The 22,777-nt window shown below is 36.2% G+C and overlaps 1 protein-coding gene across 2 annotated transcripts in view; it reads left to right on the forward strand.

The window, feature by feature from the left end:
• The window catches only part of LYST (lysosomal trafficking regulator), an 82,099-nt gene that overhangs the window by 50,282 nt on the left and 9,040 nt on the right, over positions 1–22,777 (forward strand). For both annotated transcript variants that reach the window (XM_035320527.1, XM_035320526.1), the window contains exons 25-47: positions 584–753; positions 2,213–2,443; positions 3,402–3,568; positions 4,054–4,206; positions 5,639–5,830; positions 6,437–6,615; positions 7,773–7,979; positions 9,278–9,454; positions 9,923–9,999; positions 10,906–11,094; positions 11,813–11,958; positions 12,035–12,131; positions 12,792–12,853; positions 13,601–13,656; positions 14,378–14,530; positions 14,854–15,098; positions 15,826–15,892; positions 17,138–17,294; positions 17,696–17,836; positions 18,213–18,430; positions 19,785–20,015; positions 21,121–21,310; positions 22,217–22,353. In XM_035320527.1, the coding sequence (XP_035176418.1) occupies positions 584–753; positions 2,213–2,443; positions 3,402–3,568; positions 4,054–4,206; positions 5,639–5,830; positions 6,437–6,615; positions 7,773–7,979; positions 9,278–9,454; positions 9,923–9,999; positions 10,906–11,094; positions 11,813–11,958; positions 12,035–12,131; positions 12,792–12,853; positions 13,601–13,656; positions 14,378–14,530; positions 14,854–15,098; positions 15,826–15,892; positions 17,138–17,294; positions 17,696–17,836; positions 18,213–18,430; positions 19,785–20,015; positions 21,121–21,310; positions 22,217–22,353 (3,642 nt within the window). The remainder of the gene's footprint in view (positions 1–583; positions 754–2,212; positions 2,444–3,401; positions 3,569–4,053; positions 4,207–5,638; positions 5,831–6,436; positions 6,616–7,772; positions 7,980–9,277; positions 9,455–9,922; positions 10,000–10,905; positions 11,095–11,812; positions 11,959–12,034; positions 12,132–12,791; positions 12,854–13,600; positions 13,657–14,377; positions 14,531–14,853; positions 15,099–15,825; positions 15,893–17,137; positions 17,295–17,695; positions 17,837–18,212; positions 18,431–19,784; positions 20,016–21,120; positions 21,311–22,216; positions 22,354–22,777) is intronic.

Genomic DNA, 22,777 nt, shown 5'->3' on the forward strand with positions numbered 1-22,777 from the left:
ATCTTTCAACAGATAAATGTAGTTTGTGATCTAAGCCACAGAGATTACACACTAGGATGAGAGGCTGAATATACAAAGTTTGAATGTATCTGTAGATTTAGACTAGATACAGAGCAATAAATCTTTTTTATGATAAAGTGTGGTGAGAGACTAGAACGGGTAGCCCAGAGAAACTGTGGAAATGTTCAAAGTCAGGCTGGAAGAAGCTTCGAGCAACCTGGTTTAGCGGGAGGTGTCCCTGCGTGTCCCTGCCTATGGTAGCGGGAGTGTGTGGGGGGGTTGAACTCGATGATCTTTAATGTTGCTTCAACCCAAACCATTCTCTGGTTCTGCACCTGTTATGTATGTGACTTGAACTTGACTAGGAACCTAAAATAGTCTTTGGAGTTTAAAAAATAAATAAATTCAGCTGTGTTGGGTATAGCAAGGCAGTTTAGACCAGAGTTGCAATGTAGAAACAATTAGTTTTTAATCTGGAATTTTAAAAATCATTGATTTCAAACTGTTTAAATCGTAGGCAAGAACTAAACTTTTAGGCAAGTTGTTAAATATTTACATCTTATAATTATGTATTTATTTTTAGTTGTTGGATGCATATTTCAACAGAGCAAGGAGGGAGCAGAAGGAGAAATTCCTAAAGAATCGTGGCTTCTCCTTGCTTGCTAACCAGCTCTACCTTCACCAGGGGACTCAGGAGGTTGTAGAGTGTTTTTTGGAAATGCTCTTTGGCCGCTCCGTTGGCTTGGATGAAGAGTAAGTAATGCTTTGCATTTGTATTCTGTAACTTAATATTTGAACTAAAAGTAGTGCACTTCCTTGCTGAAGGCAAAGATGTAATAGCTTCCTAAGTACTATTTTCTTCCTTCCATAAAGCAAAGTTCTTCAAATATTTTACCTGTTTTGCTGTTGCTTTAACATTTTTCAAGTGCATTAAGCCACTTAAAGCTATTGTATGTTCCTGAAGCTTTTGATAAACAACTTCATCTCATGGGTGCTGTCAGCTGGGGTGTTCTAAACCCTCAGCACTTCAGAGGACCTCAAAGGCTGTTGCACTTTGAATTTACTGTAATCAGTTTAACTCGTCCCATTCTTCTCTGATCATATGTGAAACTCTGATTTCTATCCTTGGGAATTTTAAATAGTGATCACTAGGCTGCTGCTACTGGACTTTGGTAAGTGATTAAGGAACAAGCTTGATGCTAGTTGTTTCCTTGGATTGGTCCTGGTTGTAAATCCCTGTTTTTCTCTAGGGCTAATATGACAGAAGTGCAATTTACTTGAACTGTTGAGCTACCCCGTATTGGCAGGAATGGATTACCTTCAAGCAGACATTTAACTTTCTAAGCAATTTCTATATTTTAGAATTAGTTTGACTACTTAATGATTGTAAAGGGAGAACACACATCCAAGTACAGTCAGCAGTGCATAAATCTTCAAAAAAGCTCCTTTCCAGTTGCCTTCTGTGCGGGATTTTTGACCAAATAGCTTCTGCCTGTTGGCATGGTCTTCACTCCAAAAATGTCCCTGTTTAATTGCAAGACTTAAGCCTTCTGTCTCCTCAACAGTTCTCTGCTTTGGGGCTAGTTATTTCCTCATAACCCATTGTGGGGCTGGAAAGTTAATTCTTATGGCTCAGGTTATTTTAGGATTGTACATAGCAGTTATGTGATAGGATGTTTGTTACCTTAGAGTAATCCAGTTTGTTAATGCACAAGTAATATACGGCCTGAAACTCTGATTCTAAATTCTACAATTGAAATAAGCCAGAAATTGCCAGACTTTGATCTAAACCTCACCACTAATGGTTATAAAGTATCAAACCTGCTCTCCAGTCAATATTGTAGTGATGCCAAAGTGTATCTGGTTTCTTGATGTCTGTTCTAGTTGTAATAGTTGTAACATTACTGGAAAGAAAGTCATTCATGTTTACTGATCAAAAAAACATGCTTGCATAAAATCCATACTGTAGACCATTTGTAGTAAGGTGAAGTACTATGTATACTTTTAGATACTTCGTTTCCTTACAAAGTGCTTTATTTTGCTCTTTTTTTTCTGTGGTACTGCACTGAAACGTAAGAAATTGGTATCTACATCTTTGCCAAAGTGCTAGTGTAGGCTGGTATTCCAGCATTAATATATTATTAATTATAATAGCTGCGTATACTAGGTTGCTATGTAAAGATGTTAGACTGACTTCTATTTATTTCAATAGATTTGATCTGGAAGATGTCAAGAATGTTGGACTCTTTCAAAAATGGTGTGTCATTCCTATCCTGGGTCTAATAGAGAACTCTTTGTACGATAATGTTCTGCTGCATAACTGCTTCTGTCTCCTGCTGCAAATTATAAATTCCTGCTCAAAAGTTGCAGACCTGCTGCTTGATAATGGTTTACTGTATGTGCTGTGTAATACACTGGCTGCTCTTAATGGACTGGAAACAAAGTGAGTACTTTATCTGTTGCAATGAAATAACCCAGACGCAACCTTTAGAGCAGCAAAAACTGAACTATATAGTATCCTTATTTAATTTTTAAGATGTTTAGTGAACATGTAAAAAATAAACTGCTTTTGAAGTCTTCAGCTTTTAACTATACCTCCAAATGAAAGTGTTTAGATACTTAGTTTCTATAATAGAATACACTGATTGTAAACTGTCCTTTGAGTACTGTAAATTTTCAGGTGAAAAGATATTTCAAAATGCAAGTTGGTCATACTGCGTGCACTTCAGATGTTTGTCCTAATACAACTCTCCCAAACAGTAAGATAAAGAGAGGCCCAGGAGATGGTAGCATTCTACTGTATCTATTGACAGTGTCAGAACTGCAGAAGCGTCCCTCCTATGCTTCCTATTTTTAATATTTCAGATTTTGAGTAGTTCAAATGATTTAATTATAAATATTCTGTACTTACTGAAGAAACTTGATACAGTAAAGGAAGGAGAGGTGGTTTTTTTGTGCCTTTATTTCATCAGTTCATATCCTGAAGAAATAACCAGATTTCCTTTATCATCCAATAGTTTTAATTCAGTGTGGTTACAGAAGGAGATTGAACTGAATTTCTCGAGACACCCTTTTGAGAAATTTAGGATTCAGAACTGTTCTTTAACTTATAAAACTCATTTTTTTAAAAAAATACTTTTCCAGTAAAACTTCTCTACAATCCTAATGTTACACTATCTCAAAGATTTTCCAGGCATTCAATTTGCAAAAGTTAAGGCTGAAAAGAGTCTTAGATTACAATCTTCTAGCCTATAGCAGTAATACCTTCAGAGGTGGTAATTTCATATGAAATACAATATAGTACGTATGGGTGGCAGAAGTAGCAAGAGCAGTAGTAATGGGTCTTCTTACAGGTTATATCTACTAGAATTGTAATGTTTCTGATGATTACAACTTTGCAGCATTCCCCTGAATGACTACAAGTTGCTTGCATGCGATATACAACAGTTGCTGGTAGCAGTTGCAATTCATGCCTGCAGCTCCTCGGGTTCGCAATATTTTCGTGTTATTGAAGATCTCATTGTGCTGCTGGGTCATCTTCAAAACAGTAAAAATACAAGAATGCAAAGTAAGTTATTTGCTTATTTTTGGCGGTCACAGGACTGGAGAAGTAAATCCATTCCCCACTGGTCTTTGCTTACTATTCCAGTTGAGGGTGAAGGGGCATTTTTTGGTGATGAATCTTTCTTCTTTTAAGTGGTTCTCAAAGTACTACTCTTCCTCAGAAGCCTGCCTTGTGGTAAAGAATTGTGTGCTGCTGATATGAATGAACAATGACCATAAAAATTGAATCAGGATGTTTAAATAGAAACTTTCTGTAAAGTTTTGTTGAGCTTATTTTCTAGTAATTAAATTCTACGGCTTCTCTGTGAGAACTCACTTCTGTACCATATGCATTTGTGTAACGATGAGATGACTTTCAACATGACTTCTTGGAATCAAGAATTTTACCTCTGACACTGTTTTCTTTTACTTCTAACAAACATCTAGAAAAAATTCTTGAAGACTTGTAAACAAACGTGTCATTTGGTCTTTATATGCCTCTTTCTGTAGATATGGCAGTTGCTCTGCAGTTAAGAGTTCTTCAAGCAGCTATTGAATTAATAAAAACTACAGCAAACCAAGATGCTCAGGAGCAGGCTGGATCAGTCCCATCCCTATCTGCACCGCATCGTGCAATGTTTCAAAAGCGTAAAGGCATTGCTGGTGAGTAGCAAAAGTGTAATATACTTGTACTCTTGCCTCTGTTACTAATGAAATATCTACTTTTGATCTCTAATTTTAGTGATACTACCAATGAGACCTGTTGTTTTACTTTTTCTATGAAAACACAAGTTCAAAATGGGTATAGATTACACTGCTCTAAAATACATAGATTTGTTGGCTTTATATATTAAAACATATTTTGGAACAGTGTAATGTACCCGTTTTAAACTTGGTATTGTATTACAAGGGGAGAATGGGGGTATGAAACTGAAACTTGAGTTAACTTTCTCATTACAGTCTCTAAAGGCAGATACTGCCTTCTTTTGAAGAGAATATCAATTGAAAAGTTGCATAGTAAAAACATTTTTAAGGTAATTCATAGTACCTAATTTCACAGTAGTAATGAGATACCAAAAAAAAAAAGTGCTGCTAACTTGAATGCAGCTACAGTGTGGGGATTGCACTGTTGCACAGGTTTTAATTAGTGATTATCCTGGAGTAACACTGCAAATTCAGTTGGGAATGTGAGGGAGCTGGATTCTACCATGGAAATTTTGGTAAAACATTTGTACAGTTCTAGGTTTAACAATAATACTGTCTATGTTTTGGATGGTTTATGAATCATTCTGTAAAGCTTTTGGAGTCTTCTGGCTGGAACTTTAATTTGTATGTTGCATTTAAATGAAGCTGCATTGAAGGAAGCTGCATTTAAGACTTGAAGATATAATTTTAAAAACTGATGTGTTTCAGTTGTTTAAAAAAAAAACTTGTATTCCTTGTTTTCTATGGGAGCTTTTTGTTGTAATATGGTCAGCCTATGAGACTCCTCTCCATCAGCCCAGTAAATACAGTGAAAATATTTTTGTGAGTGAATCTAGTAAGGCACCAAGGGGGTGTGTGTAGTTGTAGTTATTTCTAAAATAATCAAGTACAGTCAATGCTCAGCACTTCATTTCAATAATTGTTTTTCCAAGGAGTATTCTGGTAAGATAGAAATAGTTCTCGTGTGGTACAAAATGCATTTGTTTATATGCTGTTAATATAGTGACTCCTCACTTGCGTTGGTAGTTAGCTTCTGATATTAAAAGTCAGTGATACTATATTAAAACTATAGCATCCTTTATAATTGCACAGTGAAAATGCAATGAGTGACTTTTTACTTCGTACAAAAATACATAAGTTGCACAATAAATCTGATCTTGAGACTAACTCATTTTATGGTGCCATTTCTTGAATTTTGTATCTTCTTAAACATAAAAGGCCTTAAAAGAAAGGCAAACACTCAAATGACACTTTTTCCCTTTAATATTAGCATACTTCAAATGCTTGCAATATTGCAAAATCTTTGGATAAAAGCAGTAACTGATGAATTTGTGTGTTTTAGTAGGATGCTATTAATAGTAGGATGCTATTAATGTTTCTCTGCTTCAAGGTTCCAGAAAATTTTCACTTGCTCAGTCTGATGCTCTGCTGATGAAAATGCGTTCAGTAGCAAGTGAGGAATTCAACATGATGATGCAACGAAGAATGAGTCAAGAACATCCTATCCAAGCCACTGAGACTGAATTTGTACAAAGATTACAGAGGCTAACTGTCCTAGCTGTTAACAGACTCATTTATTTAGGTAGTATTTTTTGTGTGTTTGTGTTTTGACAGTGCCAGTGCAGTGCCGTATGAAAAATCAATACTTGCTTTTGGAGAGTTTGTGTTAGAGAAGAATGTAATGCTGCTGATACTGGTTTTATGAGTTAACTGTAAAAACATCAAACTCTGAGTAATTTGTCTGTCAGTATTACAGAACTGACAATCAAATCTGAATATCTGAATGAACTTAAATAGCTGTTGTAGTTCTACATTAGTTCATCTAAGCTGCCTGAATTATGACCTGAAGACTTAAGTCTTACAAAGGGAGCTCTTGCTTTCTCTTTTGAAATTTATCAGTTTGCATGTTCCTATGAAACAGCTAATTTTTTTAGCAAGACATGATGACTCTGGGGGTTAGTTAAAATTCCACAGAAGCAAGAGTTTAGCAAGTGGGACAAAGAATTGAACTGTTCTATGGTTAACTGTAAATGCTGAATGAACTGGTACCTAAGTGAATTGAGATAAGGAGTACAGGTTGATACTTAAAACAGTGGAGTAAAGATATTTGATTTAATGCCATTTGAAGGAACACAGGATTAGCTTGGTTGAGATGGTACTAACCTATATGTGCCTTTTAAAATTTAAGCATCTACTGAAGAGTGCCTTGATGTACTGGGTATAACAGAAACCACAAGTCAAAGCAGACCTTCAGCATCCCAGCTAGAAGTTCCTGAAGAAGAAAACCAGCAAGAACTGCCTAACAGAACAAATCCGTTTCTGAAAGACATGTTCAAAATGTTGGTGGAAGGAATCAAACTATCCCTTGTAAGTTACTAGTTAGATGTTTTCCCCATTAGAGCATATTTCATAAGGTTCATTCATTAGGAACATTAATGGATAGAAAGCTGTAGGCATAAAGTGTTTTTCTTGCTGCCTCTCAATTCAGCTGAAGCATTGTTAAAAACTGTTAAGCTTCCCAGTTATTCTGAAGTTGTGAAATAATAAGTGCATCTGTCCGGATTTAACCATAACACTTGGCAAAATTTTGATTCTTGAATGAGTATGCAAAGGTTGAATATATTTCTGTGTAGTCAATGACTTCGGTTTTCCGCTTAAATCTTGAGGTACATTCCTGGATGCTGTAAAAGGAGGTCTGCTATGTATCCACAGATGATGCATAAAAAGAATTTAAGTGATTTATATATAATATAAATGTAAATAATATTGGTGATGTAACTAGGGGGGCAAACCTCTTCTTAGTTATTGCCAAAGGACTGAGGGTTTCTTTTCTATCATAGAGTTGTTAGCCTGTCAGTCTTTCCAAGATGACTAGGTTTCACTTGAGTAATTTGAAATGATTATATTGGAAGAACTAACTTACTGCTTCTTGCATCTTTATTTCTCCGAAGTCGTCTTTATAAAAAAGTATCTCAACCTAATTTTCTCCCTAATTCTGGAAAATGAAATTTGTGGGGTCTTCCCATCATGTCTTACAGAATTTTTCGAAGACTACTTATTTCTTTGAGCTCCAGCACCTCAATCAAATGCCCACTTTGTAACCTTGTATGATGTAATCCACTATTCTGAAACTAGTGGTTAATATGAGAGCTGTGTATTAAACAAAACCCCTTTGATTTTTAAACCCTCTGTAATGATGTTAATTTTCTAGATCGTTGTATAACCTTTCTAACTGAGCATCCAGTTTAGCGAGGAGCTGCATTGCTAATATGGGTAGATCAAGGGAAAATGCTTATCTTACTAGAAAAGGAAATCCTTTTATTTGTAGTGGTGTGCCTTCTAATAAATAAGAATTCAATAAAATAAGTTTAAGCACTGGTTTTGGTGGAGAAGTCTTCTATTGCCTTTACATTGCTTTTAACAGTAAGTTTGTTTTGCAATGTAAAGAAATCTGGTAAAAGGAAGTGCTATCTCACTGAGAAGACTTAATAAATAAATAAAAATAATAATGTCCCTTTACTTAGGGTACCAGCAGAATGAACACACCCAAGCAGCAGTGGAAGAGAATCCTATTGTCATGTAAGGACACCTTTCGTACACAACTTGGGAGACTTCTTGTACACATCTTGTCTCCAGCAAGACCACTACAAGAAAGAAAGCAGGCTTTGGAGTTGCTCCATGAAGTGAACCATCAAGAGATTATGCGTGACTGTCTTAGCCCAACTTTGCAAGTAAGCTCAAGAGTGTTTGAGAAAAGCCTGTGGAACTTGGGTTCACGTTTCTGGTTTAAATTGTACAGTTATCTAGAACTGTGTGGCTGAAGTTATTCACTGCTATTTTAGTGATGCATGGCATAATGACAGTCACATCATAAAATGTCCGCATGCATCTCTGCAATTACTATATTGTCCTGAGGGTAGATAGCTTTGTAAGAGGCAAAGTGATTATTTCTGATTATGGGTTATGTTAACTGTGTAGCACATCAAACATCACATTTCCTGTGCAATGCATAAACAAAAGGTGATACTAGTTTTAACATGAAGGATTTGACTGAAGGTGCTTGAAGTTGATGTGCCCTGAAAAAGCAGATTAAGGAAGGATTATCCTTGCCTTGGAACTCTAACTGCAGACTTTGTGAAACTTGTAAGAACTGATTGCCACTATAGTTTAAGAGGACATCAGTCATCAATCAAAGCACTACTATTCTTTAAGCAAAGCACTTTTTCTTTAGCCTTTACTCTTAAAGTGGAATTATGTACTCTGTGTTATTGTAACTCAAATATCTGAACAGCTTCTCCCTGCATTTCCTGGAAAAATATTTTTGATTATACCCCCTGTCAGATTGTGTACTGCAGGTTTGAGAGAAAGCAATTTTTTAGGAGCTGTAATTGGACAGGAGCATTTCAGTTTGAGATCTTTAGGAGCTACAAGCATGAGATAAGTGAAATAAGATGTGCCACAGTTTGAGTCGCTATATGCTAAGGAGAGAAAGTACTTATTGAATGAACCTATGATGCTAACTTGTTCATTATCATATGAACACTATTCAATTAAATCAACACTTTGACCAGTAGAAAAAGAGCACATATGCTAACAGTGGTTTCTGGTATGTCATGTGGAGTGTGTTTATTGCCTCTGGATGCTTAACGTCATTATTTGTTCATTCTAATTTGGCTAATCAAACCAGGTAAAATAAGGAGCCACTGGCACATATTTCCTGAAGCATAGATGAGATTGCAAGAGTATTTGAAAAAGCAACTTACCTCTCATGTAAGCCATTTAAAAAGTCACAAGATGCTGAGGGGAAACTATAATGCGGAGGATTAAATTCAGCATGTTCTTTCCAATTCTAGAAAAGTTTTTTGTTGGACATCAAAGCTTTAAATTACAGGAATACGTAGAAGAAACCTGTCCAGGCTTATCAGAAGAGGGAATAAAGTTGGAGGAAGAAAAAAGCTGTGTTGTATTTTACAATTAAGAATGACCATACCTCTTCTCTTGCCCTCCCTTCTTTCTTTTTGTCTTTTAGCATGGACCTAAACTAGTGCTATATTTATGTGAGTTAATGCACAATCACAGTGATGAAATGACCAAAGAACAACAACTAGCAGCAGGAGACTTTGTGAATACTTTAAAATGTTGTGGCTATAAATGCATTCCTCTGAGCACACGACCTAAACCAGATCTAATAAAAGCTTTGAAAGAGGTTTGTGAATAAAAAAAACTTTACTTCGAAAACTAGTTATACTTAAGATAACTAGCTGTTATATGAGGATGGAGTTTTAATGGAGACAATGATTTTGTTTGCTTTGAGTATGGCTTATGTTTGTTGGCATTCTGAGTTATGAATTTTTCTGTAACATGCTTACACTTCACAGTAAGCTTATTTTAATGATACTTGGTTAATTATATTACTTAAAGCAAAAGTGAGAGTTCACAATAAGCTACTAGTATTTCCTTGCCTGGAGAAAAATGAATTTTTGTGGTTCTCAGAAAAAAAAAAATAAATGTAATTTTATATGTAAATGACAGCTGAAATAAAGACTTGGTTTTAAATGGTGGGAAGGTATCAGGTCAGTGATTTTTCTAGCAGTCTTTTTTCAAATGGGCATATACTTTAGCATCTGCTTGCTTTTTTCTAAGTTTGGAGAAATAACATAAAACTTGTGTTCAGGATCAGAAGAAGTATGAGATGGAAGAAGGTGTGAACAAAGCTGCCTGGGAGAAAACAATGGCTAATAATCGTCAAAAGTAAGTGCTTTACTGAAGGGGCTGCAAGAGCTTCCTTAGAATGCTGTCTCCTTGGCACACCGTTGCAGTTACCTCAGTAATTATTAAATGTGTGGGATTTTTGAAATTAATGTGGATAGGAGCTTTCAGCTATATTGCTATTATATAAACAGATTGATTGTGGGTATATGCATTTGGTAGGTTGTGTAATCTTGAGAGTACGTACTTCGCATATTTGGAATTTCACCCCCCAGTTTTACAGCCATTGTATCTGTCCCATCAGCTTGCCTCTTGCTGTGATCTTTTAAACATAACTTCCTTGCAACTAACCCTCATCTTCAGTGAATACAATATAATATTCAGCAAGTATCTGTGAATTACTTTTGTGAGCTCTGCAGGCTGGTGCTTGATGTAACACAAATTGAAATAGATTGTAGTAGACTAAGAAGTTCTTTCGATTAATTTATATTCCAGGCCATACCATAAAGTCAGCTGAGATGCACACACAATGTGCTTTAACAAAGGCAACCATAGCTGTCTGTAAAGGTCAACTTAGTCAAGTCTGTCCAGATAAGCAACAAGACTTCACTGTTAAATAACTTTTAAGAAATGTGAGCAGTAGTAAGTTACTGTTCCTAAGAGTTTTATTGTAGTGAAAGCACACAATATTAATGCATATAAATTGATCTTCTGATTGTTTTTTCTTGCCTTTGGTTGCAATCATCTTCTTTTTGTTAAGGCTTAGAAGCAGAAGGTATTAATGTCTCATGAAATTGTGAATATAGGTCTTGTTGCTCTGTAGCTGCTGTAACAAGAACTGCAGATATCCAGTGCCAAACAGATCGCATTTTATATGACTTTCTTGCTGTCATGCCTTCCCTTCTTAGTGTGATTTGACATTTTAAAACATGATTCTTTTTCCCTCAGTCTCTTTCAACGTCTGGATACAAAATCTAAAGACATTTCCAAAATAGCTGGAGACATCACACAAGCTGTCTCTCTGTCACAAGGAATGGAAAGGAAGAAAGTTATCCAGCACATCAGGGGGATGTATAAGGTAGAGCTCAGTGCCAGCAGACATTGGCAGGAGCTTGTTCAGCAGCTTACACATGATCGGTAAGTTGTTCTCTCATCTGAGAGGGGGAGATGCTGACTGCCTGATGTGCACTTCATACTTCTCAGAGGTGCTTGGTATGTAGATGACATTAGCAGAAGTAAATCATTGTAATTTATTGATCTTGTTCAAGGTCTGTAAAATACTCTTGATTTTTCGTGTTTTTTTTTTTAAGGTGGGTAGCCAAGTAGTATTTCTGTCACTGAGACAGTTTTGTTTTCTTGTCAGTTACATTTTTGCTGTGTTTAATAGAATGAAGAATGTTATGAAGTTTTTAATATTTTACATTACACTGACAAAGAAACAAAATATTTTTCATGTCATTCCCTCTATTATCCAACGACTGTTTTCTAATCTGCATAGAGCAAGATGTTAAGACTTGACAACAAATTAAACAACGATGCTTTTACCACTGCTGAACTGAAGTTTCTAATAGCTGAGTTTTCAGAATGATATTGCATTGGACATATACTGATTTTCATCAGAATTAGTGACTCTAAGAGCAGTCTTACAGTAGTAGTTGATAATGAGCAAGTCAGTGGCATAGCCCATGAAAATAAACTACATGAAAATAAATGTTCGGTCTTAATTTTGTTGCAGAAAAACTGTCCAGTGCTACTACCATGGAACTTCTGTCTCTGCCATTTAAACAAAAACCTAATGAATAACAATATATACTGCCTCTACTGCTAGGCTCTATATATATCTTGATTTTTTCAGAGCACTCTGGTATGACCCAGTCTATTACCCAACTTCTTGGCAACTGGATCCAACAGAGGGCCCAAACAGAGAGAGGCGCCGCTTGCAGAGGTGCTACTTAACTATTCCAAATAAATATCTTCTTCCAGACAGACAGAAGCAGGAAGGTAATTATAACCTCTTATAAGAGTAGATCTGAATAATAATGAATACTAGTGTCTTATTTGTTGTTTTTTTTAATAGGCATGATAAAACCTCCCTTATCTTACCTATTTGAAGACAAAACACATTCTTCTCACTCTTCAACTGTTAAGGACAAAGCTGCAAGTGAACATATAAGGTAATTTTTGATAAGAGTTACCTCCCTTTTTCACTTTTTCCTACCCAAAATAAATCCTCACTTTGTCTCACCTTACTCAGTTCTCTTAATGTTTGTTGAGAGACTATTGTCACATTGAAGGTGTTTTCTTACTACATGCGCAAGGGATCAGAGCTACCAATATGTAGGTTTTCTGACACTTAAAACACAGTCTCCATGACATCAAAAATCACTAAAAGCATATAGTATCTGGTGTTATAAAGGGATAAGGGTATTCTGTGGGACAGTCTGATGGGATTTCTTTACTTATTTGTTGCTTATATATCCAGGACAGGCAGTGCAACTAGATCTCATAGTTCTTTCCCTCAGTGTTCAAAACCAAATCATTCAAATCATTCTTTTGTCTTCCTTGCTTTTATGATTGCTATACAACTCTATAGTTGTGTTAATTTACCACCCATTACAGGGCCTAATCCTACCTAAAATGATTGCAGAGAACATACAATGCAATAAATTAAATACAGATACAGTTCTGTGCAAGTCTAGAGAGTTGAGGTTCTGTTTTCTTTACCTCCTTGGGATTTGAACCTTTTGGGTTATACTCGTCAGTTGTAGCCTTTGAGGCTGTTAGTTTTAGGTACGTGCCAAAAGTAAGCAATACTACACGTGGAATTCTTTCAGAGTTAATCGAAGATGCATCAGCGTAGCACCTTCTAGAGAGACTGCTGGTGAACTGTTGCTAGGTAAGTAGAACTCCTGGTTCTCATAACTATCCTTGTCACAGTCTACAACTTCCTCGTAAGGGGTAGTCAAGAGGCAGGAGACCTTTTCTCCATTAACACTAGTGACAGGACCCGCGGGAACGGGGTTAAGCTGAGGCAGGGGAAATTTTGGCTGGACATCAGGAGGGTGTTCTTCACAGAGAGGGTGGTTGCACACTGGAACAGGCTCCCCAGGGAAGTGGTCACTGCACCGAGCCTGTCTGAATTTAAGAAGAGATTGGACTGTGCACTTAGTCACATGGTCTGAACTTTTGGGTAGACCTGTGCGGTGTCAAGAGTTGGACTTGATGATCCTTAAGGGTCCCTTCCAACTCAGGATATTCTATGATTCTATGATTCTATGATTCTATGATTTCTGCTGTGTGTGTATACTTGGCTGATTTTTTTTAAAGAACATCTGTTCTTGAATATGTTATGAGGAATGTTACTGCTAAGTAACCAAACTGTTGATTGACTTCTCAAATATAATAATTTTATAGATCAGTTTTGGCATTTACATGAGCGGTGTTTGGATTGTAGTTAGTTTTAAAGGTGTACAGTACTTGCCAAAAGTTGTGGAATAAATTATTTGTCAGCCAAGTACTGTCTTGTCCAGGTACTGTTCTTAGTTTTTTTTTTACACCTAGACATCAAATGTTTACATGAATTAAGGTGTGGTATACAAATGGTAATATCATGGTACCTTTTTGCAACTATTTCTTCCTGCAGGGAAATGTGGCATGTATTTTGTTGAGGACAATGCTTCAGACACGATTGAACATTCTGTAAGTATTAGAGCACGCTCTCCTTACTTAACTTTTCCAAACTGTGACAGTTAGTAGCTTTTGTCTACTGTCACTGAGATTGCTGAGTGCTAGAGTTAAAGGTCTATGGACAAGACCAGTGAAACTGATGAGTTTGGGAACGCTGATTAGTGTTCCTGTTGTGCCTGGCTGTGGCACAGTGATAATAGGAGAAAACAGAAAAATTTATACAAACATTCAAGTTTGTATCCAGCAGACGTTTAAGAAAGTTATTGAGCTGGGGTTATGCTACTGGAAGTCCTACAGTATTTTCAGGGAGCTCCTCCTTGCATCCACTAAACACAACTCCTGTGGTTTAAGATGCTACCAACTGTTTTGCTGTTTTACTGCTTTGTCCTTTGTAGAACTGGCAGAATTGGGATTCATGGAAAAGCTTAGCTCACTCTGGCTGTCCAATATTTTAGTTCAGGTGCTAGTGAAAGTATGTTTGGGCCGGAGTGGTGGATAGGGTGCTGAAGTGGCTGTGAGAAGTATGTGTTATGTTCTGCCCCATGCGTTGAGGAGAGGGGAGGATGGGAAACATCTATGAAAAAAGTCACAAAAACGTCTAAAAGCATCACAGCAAAGTTATCCAAGTTTGCCTTATGATGTACTATATGGTTATAAACTGATCCCACTGAAGAAGAGTTTCTTGTTTGGAAAACCTACCTTTTTGTTAACTTTTCAATTGCATCTTCCTCAGAGTTTTCATGGAGAAACTGAACCAGCATCATTTTCTTGGACCTATGAGGAAATTAAGGAGGTTCATAAGCGCTGGTGGCAGCTAAGAGACAATGCTGTGGAAATATTTCTAACAAATGGCAGAACTTTACTCTTGGCTTTTGATAATACAAAGGTAACATGGCTCCAAATACATATATCAAAGCATTTTGCTGTGTCTTCATAACATGTTCATGTATTAGTTTTTAAGGAGATCTGTTGCATGAACTAATAAATTCTACTTAATATCTTTGAAAAAAACTCTGCTCAGCTAGGCTTCTAGATGGACAAAATAATGGTGTAAAACACATCTTTGTATTAAGATGTTAAAGAAATCTTAGTAATGCTAAATATTACTCTGTTAAAATAGATCTCTCGGAATTTGTGAGAAACTTAGTAAGCTTTGGTTTTTTGAAGCTTTTAAAACAATATGATTAAATCTACGGTATTTTCTTTTAGGTCCGTGATGATGTGTACCACAACATCTTAACTAACAATTTGCCTAATCTTTTGGAGTATGGAAACATTACTGCTTTGACCCACCTGTGGTGCACAGGACAGATTACTAACTTTGAGTACCTGACTCATTTAAACAAACATGCGGGCCGTTCCTTCAATGATCTCATGCAATATCCAGTATTTCCATTTATACTTTCTGACTACACCAATGAAACACTGGACCTAAATGATCCATCAGTATATAGGTAATATGAAAATGTTTGGAACTGGTTGTTTCCAAATACTCAAACTGACTATTCAGTGTAGCTATTTAACTTCATTGTATTAAATCTTGAATATACATGAGTGCAACTGTTCAGGAATAAGACTCATCCATAATAACTTGAGCTTTTTACAATATGTGGCTGCTTCACCTAGGATACTTAAATAAAATACCTAGTGGTGTGAGTATATATTTACAGGATGTTATAGATTGGACTTATCTACTGTTGTAAAGTGATAATGATAGTTCATTGATTTTAAATAAAAGCCATATGTTTAAATTTGTGACTAAAGACTACCAGGCCAAATAGCAAAAAAATTAAAAGAAAATAATACCATAAAAAAATGGCCAGTTACAAAATATTGCCTTAACTGTAAATAAATCCACATGATTTGTCCCACCATAATAAATTGCTGTTGAGCTGCTTTTGACATTAATACACAAAGTCTTTGCTTTTAAATGATGCTTCTGTTTTGACAGAGGCACCCTGAGTGCACTTGCTTGCCTGTTAGTGTGCTATGGGTAGCCTGTGAAGTTTCCCTTTATAACACTACCTGGAAGTGTTCGTTTTATTTTCTAAACTCTTACAAAATGCTGTTTTGCTTGTCCTTTTCGTGATTATTTCCTTATTCTTAATGATGCGTTATTAAATGGTGTGAATCAAAGATCATTTATAAAATGACAAGATATGGATGCTACTTCTGTTACAGAAATCTGGTCAAACCAATAGCTGTGCAGTCCAAAGAAAAAGAAGATCGTTATGTAGATACTTACAAGGTAACTAAGATACCTGCTTTTTGTCTTTCCTATGTATAAATATGGAGGCTTTTAAAAATATGTAATGATAAGGGGACACACAGCATTTTGTTCATGGAATTGTCATCTCCAGTGTGTTATCTTTTCTCAGATTTTTTTGTTTGGAACCTGTGATTGTTCCTGTACCTGATGTCATAAATCAATTTATTCTTTCCATGTGGTACTGCTTAGGAGGTTATATTAGTATGGTCTTACACCTGAACATATATATCTAAAGATCAGGAAGATATATTATTGCTGTTTCATTGACATGATTTCAATTAAACTTGTGGCTAATGTTTTTGTTAGATAACTGAAAAGCTGTTTTCCCTCAAGTACTCCGCTATTTTAACTTGGACTGTTATGGTTATTGTGCTCTTTAGGGATTTTTGCTCTTCTGCCTTTTTAAGGGTGTAGGAAGTAAACTGCTGGGGCTGAAAAGCATTTGTAGCTGGACCTTAAAACTTATGTCTGTTGAAGTGGTCTAGGATATTATTTACATGGAAAAAAACAGTATTTGCAATATTGAAAAGACTGTACAATTTCTCTGCAGTGTTATAAAAGGGGAAAAAAATGCAAAAGTAATAAATAACAGACAGCAGCTCAGTTAAACTAACTCAAGACTTTGATCCCTAGCTGCATTGTAAAAGTGATCACGTGTCTCTGGACACTTAGTCCATTTGATTTTAATCACTTGTAAATATATTGTTCCTCTACAAGTTCATGTTATTCCTAAACAATATAGGCAAGATTTTACTTTTGTTATTAGAATGCAGGGAATAGGATTGTCCCTTATTTTTTCTAGTGTTAGCACAGCATTTTTGAGTTTGTTTTTTTTACAGTGCCAAACTGCCTGTTTTTTCTCTAAGTTAAGAGTCCAATTAAATACCTGCAAAATGGAGTTGAACTGTGAATAAAATTTAGAAAGTTTTTTGAGAAGACAGTGACTTATTTTGAATAGGCATTCAGAACAATTGCTGGAATAATATTTGAATGGTAGGTGGTGAAACTGAATGGTTACTTCAGAAAAGTTGTATACTGTAGTAGGTGTTGATGGAGGAAGTTTTCTGTAATAAAGTGATGGTGTTGGGCATATCTCAGGTTTTTGAGGAGCTGAAGTATTGAAATACTAAGTGATCTCAGCAGTTAGACTTGATGATAAAAGCAAGCTGTCTGAGTTGAAGTTTAAGCAGGAGGTTTGTGATATTTTTCCCCACTACTTTCTAGTATTTAGAAGAAGAGTACCGTAAAGGAGCACGGGAGGATGATCCAATGCCCCCTGTACAACCATATCACTATGGATCTCATTATTCCAACAGTGGAACTGTGCTTCATTTCCTAGTGAGGCTGCCGCCTTTTACTAAGATGTTTTTAGCCTATCAAGGTAAGATTACTTTTTGCTTTCACTTGCCTTTTGTATCTGAATCTTGTCTCAGCAATCCAGGAAAGCTGTATGTAACGCTTGTTTAGCATAGCATCAATTCCAAATAGCTGAGATCACTGAAATTAAATCTGATGTGCTTACACAATAGATGTATTCTGAAACTATCAAGCTGGACAATAGAGCTGTGCATCTTATCTGTTTATATCTTAGCTCAGCTTTTTATTCTAAACATATATAGTATATTTTACTTCAGTCCTTGTTTTACACATAGTAATCGAGATAGACAGACAGATTCTAAATGTTCTCAGCTAACTGCACAGTAGTAAACTTCTTGAAGTTGTGGATGTGCAGATGTTATGTCCATTGTTGATGTTACAAGTTTGGTTTGGATTTCCTTACAGATCAAAGTTTTGACATCCCAGACAGAACTTTTCACTCAACCAACACAACGTGGCGCCTCTCTTCGTATGAATCGATGACTGATGTAAAGGAACTTATTCCAGAATTTTTCTACCTTCCAGACTTTCTAGTTAACAGAGAAGGTATACTATTAGGATATGAAAAACACATACCCAAAACAGCCAGAGTGTTGAGTCTGGGTTGAAACAGAATGCTTATATCCCATGATTGAATATGCTAAGCAGTAAATATGTGGGAGAAATCTGGCATAGATTTATGGGTTATGCTACAAAAGCTGTTATGTAGGACATAAGATAAATTTCTTAAACTCTTTTCAAGCTGCAAAGGAGTGTTTCCTATTTATCTGATTCTCCCTTTGAATGTGTGTGAGGAGATTTGTAATCTGCTTTGCAGATGAGCAATAACTGCTTAATAGTTAGCTTTCATAAAAACCCTATAAAGACTCTTCTGATCTCATTACAAACTAAATTGTTGGAACATTTACTCCCATGCTTCTAGGTTTTGATTTTGGAGTACGTCAAAATGGTGACAGAGTTAACCATGTTAATCTTCCACCTTGGGCTCGTAATGACCCTCGTCTGTTCATCTTGATCCATCGTCAGGCTCTGGAGTCTGATCATGTTTCCCAGACAATCTGTCACTGGATTGACTTGGTGTTTGGTTATAAACAAAAAGGCAAAGCCTCTGTTCAGGCCATTAATGTCTTTCATCCTGCAGTAAGTATTTATTATCAAGCTGCATGTTTGTTCGTTGTACTTAGTAACTTAATGGGGGAAAAGTTCAGTCTAACTTGCTTGGAGAACATCCAGCATGGAGCAAGTTCCCTTGCTCACAAAATGTAAAAGAATAAGAAAAGGCATTACGCAGTTACGCAGAACTGAGGAGATCCCAGGGACTAGTGTGTGGATTTATCTTTCTTCCCTAGAGATCGGTATAGGGAATGATCAGGTATGGGGTTTACGCTTTATACTTTCTTAATAGTTGTTTGCAGTGGTATACGGGCTTGGTGTTTGTAGCTGTTTGTACAGTCTAATTCCTTCTCATGACAAATAAGCCTTTAATTTAGGCAGACTCTGCTGCAGGTTTTTATAAGATTAAAATAGTTCATTTTCTCCTGTGCTCAGTATTTGTATTCTTCCCTTTTATTTATATATATAAATCTTGTTTTGCCTAATAAAAAATTCTATTCCACTAAGTTTGATTTCAGAAAAGTCAAATAAATCTTCGTTAATGTAAAGTCTTCCAGAGTGTCATTACTGACTTACTATTACACTGACATCACGGATTGAAATATGTATTTTTTTAAGCTTCAATCTTTACTATCACAAGGCTTGGTCAGCCCAGCAGTCCTGGTTTCAAATGGATATGTGCTTTCCATGTGTTCCATAGTTGTTGGAGGAGCTAATAGCAGTCATGGTCAGTAGTGGTGGCTTTTACTTTCTAAGTAGCCATCCAAATACTGTGCTTCCCTTTCCTTTCTCATGCTTAAGTACTGATTTAGTTACTATCTACAACTTAAAACATTAAATTTGTGTGAATGTATTCACTTTTTTCAAGTGAGCAGTGAAGGCATTTGTCAGTGCTACTGATGAAAAGGATGTGGTACACAATTAGAGACATGGTTAATTATGAAGGAAGAAGTAAAAAAGAGAATTCCAACTTCTCTGGAATATAGAGGTTCTTCCTCCCTCCCATTTCAAACCAGAGCTTTAATAAATTAATTATAAAGATGTACACAAAGGTTTTTTTTATCATCAGCAACCTTTCAGCCTTCATACAGATTAGTAAAAGTGTTCTAAGAAAACCTTTGACTGAAATTAATTGTGGAATACATGTAGGAGAAGCTCAGATGATAAGTCTCAAGGTGATAGTTATCTGAAGTAAAGAAGAGGTGAAAAGATTGCTGTTCTCAGGGGTTCCTTAGTCAGCATAGCCATTGTGGGATGGCTTCCAGCCCAACTGAAGAACTGATGGGTCCAACTCTTAAATTTGCATGTATGTTTAGAAATCTTTCCCAAAGAAATATTGGGCATGCTCATTCTCACCCCTCCCCTCTTTTCTCCTCTCTAGACCTATTTTGGGATGGATGTTTCTGCTGTTGAGGATCCTGTTCAGAGAAGAGCTCTTGAAACAATGATAAAAACATATGGGCAAACACCTCGCCAGCTGTTCCATACAGCACATGTTAGCAGACCTGGATCCAGGCTCATCATGGAAGGAGAACTTCCTGCTGCCATGGGATTACTAGTGCAGTTTGCTTTCAGAGAGACCAGAGAGCACACCAAAGAAATAATATATCCAGTATGTAATTTTGTTTGCAAAATGCTTCAATTAACATTCATAGACTGTAATTGTTGTACCCTTATATTTAAAGTTGAGTAAGGGAGAATAGATACTCTTTCCCCTTCAGAATAAGATACTGGAATTGCATCCATTTCATCCTCCAGACCGTTCCCTCATCCCTTCCTACTACTGCTGGCAAGGCTTGAACTTCATAGAGGTGCTACTCAGCATACCATTCATCCTCACCAGAGCGGGGCTAGGCTGATGTATATGAGTTTTGTCCCTCCTTGTGTAGTATAGCAAAATAAACGTGGCTCTTGCTTTCTTCTTTCTATACCTCCTTTATCCCAGCATCCGGTTATCTCATGTAATACCTGTCACTGCACACTTAAGTTCTTCTCTGGGAATTAGGCAGGGTGTATTACCACAGGCAAGGTGTTCCAGTGGTACCGCCGCTGCTTCTAACTGTCAACAGAAGAATACTTTATCTGAAGTATCTATAATTTGCCTAGTCTAAGGTTTTACAAGGCCTTTCTTATCATTTCCTCAATAACATTTTTGTCCTTCATTTTCTATGATTTTTTTACGTTTAATTTAGACTTGCATGTGCATTTGTACTTAGATGTGGCAATCCTCTTGTTCTGTTGATCAAGATACCTGATAGCCTTTGGTACCAAAAAGATCAGTAGCCCACCAGATTCTCATTACTGAACACTTCAGTGACTGTTCCTTAAACTGCAAGTTATTGTCCATGTTTGCATTGTAAAGATAATACAGAAAATGAATGAAATATCACAGATCCATGAAAATAAATATTAGAAATCCATGAAAATACTTTACGACATAAAACAGCAAAAATGAAGATAGACCTGAATTGAAGTTGGTTATAGAAAATGTGTATTAGTTTTATGTCTTCAACAACAAATTCTGGATTCTCTGTGCAAACCTAGAGTACATAAATGTTTACTGTGTTTCTTTGTCCTCTTTTTCATTGCCTATAGGACAGGCATGTGGTTGTTTATGGGAATGTGATATGAATAATTCTTTTCCCTTCCTAATGAAATACTTTTCTGAATGCTTTTTACAACCTTTTTAACTTGAACCTTATTTGTGCTTGTTATAGAGCCCATTGCCATGGATAAAAGGCTTGAAATGGGGAGAATATGTTGGTTCCCCAAGTGCTCCAGATCCTGTTGTCTGTTTTAGCCAGCCGCATGGAGAAAGGTTTGGCTCTCTGCAGGCTTTACCAACTAAAGCTATATGCGGTCTGTCCCGCAAGTTTTGCCTTTTGATGATATATAGCAAGGAGCAAGGTATGGATTTGTGATTATTCTTTACATGCACAACACATGCAAAACAGAACCATAATATCTGTAAATCTAATGCTACTATTCCCCAGTAAACTTCCCATATTTAGTCTTTTGCTGAAGATAGATTTAAATTGATTTATTACATCCAAGAACAGCTTCCACGTGTCTGATATTTTTCCTGGCAGATGGGTTTTCCTTGTAATTTTCAAAACTACCTATAGATACCCAGTAATTAAGTTATTTTTCATTAAGGTGACTGAAGCAGGAAGCTTTAACTTTAGAACTTACCAGCAGATTCAGTCCAAAATGAACTGAAAAACAGGAAAAGAACATGTGGCAATGGAAGGGATAATTAAAAACATGTTTTAGAGGTAATGAATGAGGAAAGCTAGTAGTAAAAAGCAGAGGTGAAGAATCTTCTGCTCTCACGTAAACTTCTTGGAGGGATTCTAATTGATAATGTGTAAACTGGTTCTCATGATTTTTCTCCTTTGTAACATGCTAGTGAAAGACTTACAAATTATCTGTTGAAGGCTTCAGGTGAAAAAATAAGTAATACTCTCTTTAAAGAAGTAATGAGTAGTAACAGTTTCTCTGTCTGCGAATTACTGTCAACATCTTTTTTTTTCTCCATTCCTACTAGATGCAATGCTGCTTCAAAAGCTTTGTTTAGCTTTTCAGCTGGTTTTGGAGAACGCTGAATGTTTACATAATCTCTGAAAAAAACACTATATTCATTTGTAGGTTGTCTTCATTTGTAATGTGCTAACAGAAAGCATCTTATTTTGAAATCATTTTCTATATTCTAGCTGGTAATAAAACACAGACCTGATTTTCTATTATTGACTAACAAAGTGATAAACCCTTTGGTTGCATATATAACACAGAATTTTATATGCCTTTCTTCAGGTGTGAGAAGTATGCATAGCACTGATATTCAGTGGTCAGCTATCCTGAGCTGGGGATATGCTGATAACATTTTACGACTGAAAAGCAAGCAGAGTGAACCTCCAGTAAATTTTATCCAGAGTTCACAGTTCCATCAGGTAAAAATCAGTCTCTCGGTCTTCAAATGAATATTACTAATTTAACTATGCAGTGGCTTGATGTGGCAGTAATTACCCTTGCTTTCATTTTTTTTGCAAAGCCTATAGGAAGCAAGAATTCTTACTTTGGGGGGATAGCATCCAAGCACAACTTTATGCAGTTGTCCAATGTTTTCATTCTAGTCTGTTGGATTCTCTTTCATTGGCATGGGTCCCTCATTGCTCCAGTGGATATTGTTCCTGGATGTGTTCATGTATTAGGCAAAGATCCCTTCTGAATGCATTTGATTTTTGTAGCTTTTCTCTCCTATGGATTATTGGTGTGAATTTATGAAAGCTAAATTCTGGACCAAGAAAAATTGAAAACAAAGAAAAATTATAGATGCATCTCACTGGAAGTAGAGTTCTCCTATAGTTTGATTCG

The sequence above is a fragment of the Oxyura jamaicensis genome, chromosome 3 (genome assembly GCF_011077185.1).
Source record: "Oxyura jamaicensis isolate SHBP4307 breed ruddy duck chromosome 3, BPBGC_Ojam_1.0, whole genome shotgun sequence".
NCBI lineage: Eukaryota > Metazoa > Chordata > Aves > Anseriformes > Anatidae > Oxyura > Oxyura jamaicensis.